The sequence below is a fragment of the Chelon labrosus genome, assembly GCF_963514085.1.
Source record: "Chelon labrosus genome assembly, chromosome: 6".
Classification (NCBI taxonomy): domain Eukaryota; kingdom Metazoa; phylum Chordata; class Actinopteri; order Mugiliformes; family Mugilidae; genus Chelon; species Chelon labrosus.
In genome coordinates, this window is record NC_140342.1 from 2,427,819 (window position 1) to 2,435,775 (window position 7,957).

The 7,957-nt window shown below is 40.4% G+C and overlaps 1 protein-coding gene across 1 annotated transcript; it reads right to left on the reverse strand.

Annotated features, from left to right (window-relative positions):
- Positions 1–1,758: 1,758 nt before the first annotated feature.
- LOC311489126 (uncharacterized protein) lies at positions 1,759–7,664 on the reverse strand (the record flags this gene model as incomplete). Its single annotated transcript, XM_084546073.1, has 9 exons — positions 7,517–7,664; positions 7,233–7,313; positions 6,868–6,995; positions 6,649–6,763; positions 6,549–6,573; positions 6,383–6,472; positions 5,792–5,952; positions 3,950–5,003; positions 1,759–1,859 (listed from the first exon to the last, which is right to left on the reverse strand). The coding sequence occupies exons 1-9, from the start codon at positions 7,559–7,561 to the stop codon at positions 1,759–1,761; spliced, it is 1,800 nt and encodes a 599-aa protein (XP_084402199.1). The 5' UTR covers positions 7,562–7,664.
- Positions 7,665–7,957: the final 293 nt, after the last annotated feature.

Sequence of the window (7,957 nt, forward strand, 5' to 3'; positions counted from 1 at the left end):
GACAAAATCTGAACAGTCCCTTTGAAGCTTCAAGCTGTGACAGTGAGAGCTGTCATGTCAAATAGAGGGAGATGTAAAGCTCAGCATGTTGTTTTGTCACTGTGTTAGATATACTGTATGATATCACCTATTACACACTACTGTATGCTCAGTGTTTGCCCTTTGATTTTATGGTAGTTGGGAACTTGTATCCACATCCATACCTGTTTTTGTTTCCAGGTTTAGTTTAAATGCAGTTTACGGCATCGATACTATTTAAAACACGTTATTAGCATTAGTTTTTGAAAGAGAGTGCATTTAGTCACGTTTTCAGTTTTTCTTGCCACTTTTTGGTGAATGCAGAGGGAACTTGCTGGGATAATCACTACGGACTGTTTTCCTCAGTAGTGTCATCTACTATGATTCTGTTTGTTTGCCTTGAGTTTCAGTTATTCATTATTGCCAAATGAAAGGTCTGGTAATCTTCAATAAAGCGTGTGACTATTGATTGCCACTGTGTGTGTCTTATTTTATCATTGAACCATTTTGGTGATGGGACATAGAAGGTTTGCAAACATTAAGTCAGTCACAAACCCCCTCTTTCACCTTTTTACTTTAGATCAACAACTTTCTGCATGAAATATGTTCTCTAACAGGAACCATACAAACATCAGATTTTAATTTAGGGATTGAACGAACAGTGACGTCAGAGGCGCAGACATCATTGAAAATCAGTTTATCCATCAATCAGGCTCTCATTGATGATGTTAATTCAACAATAACTATACATATATACATTTAATCTAGAATTGTGTGTAGACCCATAGATGGAAACCTGACACTTAATGATAATGCTGCATCCATAGACAGAGCCCTGTCTTACATTGTCTTATCTTTGACTGATTGACTGATTTTCTTTTTTTCTAGCCTCTTATAGATAGATATTAACTGTAAACAACCAAGAAAAGAACAACATACTAAAAGCAGCCTTGAGTCTGTGTCTGCAGATCTTGTGTATGAGCTCCAGCACAGAGTGGGAGAATTGTGTGCAGCCTGAGAGTCACAACCCAGGGCGTAAAAAGTCTAAGAAAACATCTCACTTTTCTCTTTTCTCTAATCTGCGTCATGACAGCTGGACAGTGATAGAACACAGTCCAAAACAATACAAGTGGACAAATATATGTCCACCTCCCATAAAGAAAACAAAACCCAAGAAACTCAGACAGAACTTTTTTTTGCATGCAAAGAGACAAATGTCAAAGAACCTTGTGATGGTACACGAATCTTCAGCTGGGACACACGTCGTCATAGGTGCTGTTGGTGTCATCAGCTGCAATTGGATCTACAGATGTTTAAATCCATTTCTGTCTGTTACAGGTCAAAGGTAGCCTGGAAGCCAGTCCCTGACTTCCCCCTTCCATAAATGTATCAATCATATTCTAATAAGGACTGAGTGAGGCTAAGCCAAACGTGTAATTGCTTTTCATTTCTCATTATTACTGATGTCAGGAGATGTCTTATAGCATAACATTAGAAAGTCTGATGAACAGAATGAATTTTCAAAGGTTGGTTACACCGTCACCTACATTTGATGCATTCTATGAATTGTGGGAAAACATGGTTATGAATATAATGATTGCAATGAAACATTAGGACGTGTAAAATGCACAGCATCATGTGTTTGTGAATGTATATTAATTGGAGTAGAGAAAGAATAAACTGATGGATTCTCAGCTCCTTTTTGGATGCTGGATGATTGCAGAGGTATTCAGGAGCGTTCTATGTCCTCTCCTTCAGACAAATGCATAAAAAGTCACTCAGCAGGACAGTGATCCTGAATGTTCTGCCAAAACAGCTAAATTGATGTTCAGGGTGGAGAGGTGGACCACATCAATCATCTGACCTGACTGGAGACCACACTAGAGGCAGAGAGATTCCACAAGGAGTGAAGGCAGCAAGTGAAGTTCTTGGAAATGAGTTACCAGGAAGATACAAAGACTCTGACGATGTCTGATGATAACATTAAAGAAGAGTGTAACCGCGAGCATCATGTTGTGCATATGACTAGAGCTCTGCATGAGGAAACGGCACACAAGACATGGCAAATAAAGAAACTTTGCTAGATGAAGGCAGCATCACTGGCTGACGATGAAGAGGTCGGTCAGGGATCACAGCAGGACCTAGATACTCAGCCATCTGTTTCACTCCTCTTCTGTACCTGAGACACACACACACACACAGCACTCTCATCAGTGTGTGGCATTAAGCCCATCTAAGCTGACAAAATGCCTGACGAGTGCAGAAAACATATGTGATGTAATGTGACTGAAATATGGCGTGTGGGTGTCAAACTAGGACGAGCGTATAGATAAATACTGCAATGAGTGATGGCTGCATTCCATTTAGCTGCCTGAGCTTCACAGATTCTTTTTTTTTATGTCATTAGTACCTGTATTAATGGTGTTTTTGTATGAACAGGCCAAACAGACTGGTCCTTTTTATCACTATAAAGCTCAACAATGCACTAAATGCATGTTGCGCATGATATTTCAGTGTACATATACACATGACTAAACTGAACCAGGAAGATGCTTTGCTTTCTTGTTTTTGGATTATTTTCACCTGGAGAAATAAGATCGTTCTTCTCACACCTGACTGGACTTAAATGAACCAAACAGCTCATTCCCCACCTCTATGCCTGCTTTAGTTATAACAGTTCTTTGGTCGTGTTTCTTTCACAAAAAGATTCCAAGAACAAATGTCCTTTAACACTGTTTAAACAGTGTGACTAATCTGGCTCCATCAGTTTCAGGTTCAGTGTTGTTTGGTAGTGTTGGCGTAGATAACGGTACCATTGTATTCAGTGACAAATTAAAGCTGGCTGTTTGTCAAAGCCAATCATACATGTACCAGTATTAAAGGCATTTAACTCGATGCACACACACACAGGGATCTAATGAGGTGACGTGAACTGACACTGACTGATACCTAGCATGACTCTGTGGAGGACACCTGAGCTGATCCACATCACTGAGGATTAATGTCACACACACACACGGTTAGATCATCAGCAGTTAACATCAGTCAGTAACAAAGGTTTATTAGCATCATTATTACATGCTTCTCCACATGCACTTCATCTCAACACAGAAACATACAAATGTCTGACATTAGTATCAAAATGTGAAACAAAACAAAAAAACCTCTGTCTTAGAACTTGTGTTTTCTATTGCAGCTGTGAATCTGTCAGATATTTTACAACACATATGGTTTAAGCTCACATGGTCAGAATCATTTGTAAATACTGCTTTTCACATTCAAATGTTTCATTTTGGGAAATTAAAAAATTGGAATGTTTATTCATCACACCTCAATGGCTGGTTGGTACATATATCTACCAGTATCTGTCTGCTGACATCATTTGTATGCATTTTTCAGGGTACCACTCTGGCTATCATGAAACCTACTTTGTGAACTACTGTAGTACGTTTTATAGTATATAGCACTACACAACACTCTTATAAGTCATGTCATTGAGCTCCTCCTGGGTATTCCATGCAGTCTGAGTTGAAATACAGTGTTTTTCATTATATCTAGGTCCAGCTTTGCTACCAGTGAGCTATTAAAGCTGCTCACATTACCACCAGCAGAGGGAGCCACAACACTACTGCAGCACAGTTATATGACACTGTTTATAACAACTTCTTCACTGTTCAGTATGGAGTTATATTTACATAGTAATTTACTGAAAGAAATCATATGGAATTACTGAGAAAGTATTTTGTTCCTACAGTAGTAAGGAATCCTGAATTCTGAAACTTGAATGGGTGATTTGACAGGACAAAAGATTTGACAACAAACCAGTCATTAGTTTGTATTTAGTCAATGTTGGACACTCAGGTATGCATTCATCAGTCCAGTTAGCAGACACTGCAGCATGCCTTGTGTTTTTTCTGCATCTTTGTGTTACCTGTTCCTATCCATCTCTCTGTCCGTCTGTCTCCAACTCCCTCTACGTGTGCCACTTTTCCATTGGTCAAGCTTCCTGTTGGAACCTGGCCGTGGCTCTTCTCCTTCGTGCTGCTGTCTTCACAGTTATCTTCAGGGTCTTCAATGATGACCAGCTCGGCCTTGAGGGAGCCCTCAATCTCCGGAATCTGCCCGCTGTCATCCTGCGCTGTCTGGAAGCCCATGAAGATGGCTGTGACTGGCTCAGTGGTGTCCAAGGTGTTGAGGATGGTGTAAGGGGTGTCATCTCCGTAGAGGGGGGAGGGCACTCTGTGTTTGTGGACAGGGCCACTGTGAGCTGTGGATTGGTTGTGGCTGTTCTTTGGCCGGCTGTGTGTCTGGTAGTATGGTGAGCTGTAGTGATTAAGCTCTTCCTCGTCAACACTGATGTAATCTCTAAGAGGAATATAATTCGCTGGAGTGTAGCAGAGCTGTGGTTGATAGCCTGTCACTATTCCCTGGTCATGTGATCTAGACGGAGGAAAGCCATTGGTTCTGGTTCCATTTAACAACCGGCTGCTGCTGCTTCTGGTGACCCCATTGGTGTGGTGCCTAGCACGTTCATCTTCCAGAACACTGTGACAATTTCTCACTTGGTACGAACCATGATGATAATTTTTCTGGTTACCATAGTGATAACCAAGTTCTTTTTGGTTTCCAAGGTGATGACTTTCCCTCAGGTTGCTCTGGCTGTTTCTGTATTCTTGCCTGCAATAATGGCTTTCCTGGTGACTATAGCGTCGCTCGTCATGTGCTTTTCTTGGCCAGATGAAGTCGTTCTCTGGAATGTTGCTTCTGAGGACATGACTGCTAGAATATCCTCCCTGTTTCCTGAGGTCATGCCCATGCACCATGTCTCTCTCATATTGGTGCCTGTGAAAGTTGCGTCCCTCCCATCTGTTGGGATTTGGGTGGTAGTTTTGGTGCTTTACTTGGCGATGCACTGTAGCACTTCTTAGCAAATGTTCGACCTCATTGGCTGACAGCTCAGAAATACAGCTCTGCTCATGTGATCCCTAGATGTAAAAACAAAGAGAACTTACAGTTCAGACACCACAAAGACAAGTCAATGACAGAAGCAGAAGACAAGAGGCACTATAACTGTCTTATGTCCCAGCTAAATCCCTGTGGAGAAAAAAAACATGTCTGCTCAAAATCCTACTAGATTTGAACTTCTACTGTGTATTCTCTTATTCTGTTTGCACTTAATGCTCATTAATTACAAAACACATATTACATATTTGTCTTTGCATGCAAAATACTAGTAATGTGTGATACCACTTATTTCATTACCTTTCTGTACCAAATACCACCCCGGGCTAGTATCGCCAGGACTGGTACCTTTTGTGTACAAGACCATAATGTGTTCATAAAAGAGAAATAAAACGTTGGCTAAACTAAATTTTAGAGTTATCACATTCCAAAAAGTGTGCCTGTAGTCACAGAGTAACAGAGTATGTGGAACCCAAATCAATAGAACAGCTCTAGACTGTACAGAACTCAGCTTCCACACTTTTAATCAAGACCATCAAATCACACCTGTTTCTGCTGTGTAAAGCACTTGATAACATATATCTTGAAAAGTGTCTATAAATGAAGACTGTTATTATTATTAGAGTACCAGTACCAGAATCATAAAGCAACAGAGTAATGAAGTAACTGACACATAGGGTAAAGTAATGGAAAATGGTAAATGGTCTTGTATTTGCACTACTCACTGTGCTTTAAAGAGTAACAAAGTATTTGAATCAGAGAACGAAAGTCACAGGATAGCAGAGTAACAGCTGACAGAAAATGAACCTACCTCCTGTGAACTGAGGGCATAAACACACTTCCTGCCGTCATCATAAACCTTAAGTCCAGCGTGTTGGTTTAACTCTTCAGGTGGAACAGATGCAGTGGAAAGTACAGTGCTCTCCCCAGTCAACATGTTTTTAGTCACATTAATCTCCATGGCAAAGAGAGCTGGGACAAAGAAGGAAGGCAACAGAGTCAGTGTTAATGGCAGTTTATGCTGACCTAATGCCATATGTGTATTTACAGTATTATAAAATGAACCCACGAGCAAGAATCGCTGCAGCTGCTGTTCCACATTTTAAAAGGGTAACACTACATTTGTTTAGCTTGGGATATTGCTGTACCTGTGGATCTGTGTTTATATATTTATTCTTTTGGATACTGGAATGAATATTACCATATGTTTATCCCATGTGTTCACAGGGTTGCAGAAGTATGATTGCTCATAAAGTGGGTTTTCAGTGGAGTTGTTCTTGAATGTTCTTTACTATTAAAATACAGGGCTATGAGTCGAACCCAACTCTTGTATATTTCCACTCAGCTTCAAGGTACAATGTGCTATGAATGACTTAACAGACATGTGTAAAAACGGTCTCACTCTTTTTAGTAGTGTTATGTTCTGGCTGGCTGGCTGTTGGAGAAAGTGATTCTGGGACATCAGGGACCGCCATGGTGACCTGTAATGGTTCTGGGACAGAAAACACAACTGTTAGCATTTAATGGCTCATAACATCAGAAACATCACAAGTGTTGTCACAACTTACCAGGAACAAAGCTGTCCTGGACCTCCTGGAATACAGACAGAATAAAAGAATAAGAGAAGAATAAAACTACAGCTGTGTTGATTAAACTATGTGTGTATACCTTAATAATGTCCTCTGAACTTTTCTCTACAGCCTTCAGTCTGTTGAGGATGAGGTTCTCATTGGTAGAAATCATTGTCTCCTTTCTTTCCAGAGACTCCACTTCCATTTCCATTCTAATGGGGAAGTGAAGGTAGTGCAGGTAAACAACCAAAACATCATACTAGAATGTGTGTGTCTGCGGGAACATGGGTTTGCCTGTGGTATAGATACTTTGTACCTGTAGATGCTGAGCTGTAGTGCTCTGGCCTGCTGCTGGTCAGACAAATGGCTCTGCAGCTGCCTGGAGTCTGCTGCACTATGGGAAGCTGAGTCATGTAGCAGCCACTGCTCTCTCAGAGCCTTTTTCTGTTGATGTTCAAAGGACAGCAGGACATGAGGTTCACAACATGGACAATGGCCAGACTAGAAATACTATCAGTGGTGGTCAAATGGATGGATGGGATGATAACTACAGACCCTACAGGTCCTACTAATAAGACGTAATACCCAACAGTTTACCATAGCGTATTCCACATCTGTTGTCACTGCTGACCACTTATAGATTTAATCAGACAGCGTTTAAATGTGAATGACTTTAATAACCTTTAGATACTGTAGTTTGAGTTTCTCTTGGTCCAGTTCCAGTTTCTTCTTTCTAATATCCTCTTGAATACGGTGTTTCTCCTATTCCATCAAACACAAATTCTTAAATTAGTAAATTTACACAGCTATTACAATTTACAATATATTGTTGGAATAAAATGATAAGTACAGGTGATGATGTGTTTCAGTTATTTAAGTGTAACAGATACAATAGGCATGGCTACAGAACTCCAACGTTAGTGTTTTCTTAAGAAGATACTGAGCAAAGAAGAGAAAAGTTTTACAGTGATGGCCTGGAGCCTCTCCTTCAGCAGGTCACTCTCCTCCATGCTGCAGGAAGACAAAGACAATGAAGAGAAAGTCAACAAGAAAAGAGAGAATTTGGTCAGAGATCATTTTCCACAGTTCTACACCTACACATACTACAACATTCACAAATGTTAAACCAGCCAGACAACTGGGACAAAACTGACATGACATCCTGTACAAAACCAAGCTGTATAAATGGATATCAGCTAACAGCCAGGAGACACCACTGATCAATGATCATACGGTACTGTACTGTATTGTAAGTGCCAAGATTACTGATGATTATTAATGGACATCCCACAGTAACTACAACAAGTATATTCCTATTGATTAAATGTCATTTATAAGAGGATTAATGTTAGCCTTGGATTAGATATGGGCATGTTTAGTTAACATGCAGTCCGAGGTTGGAAGAC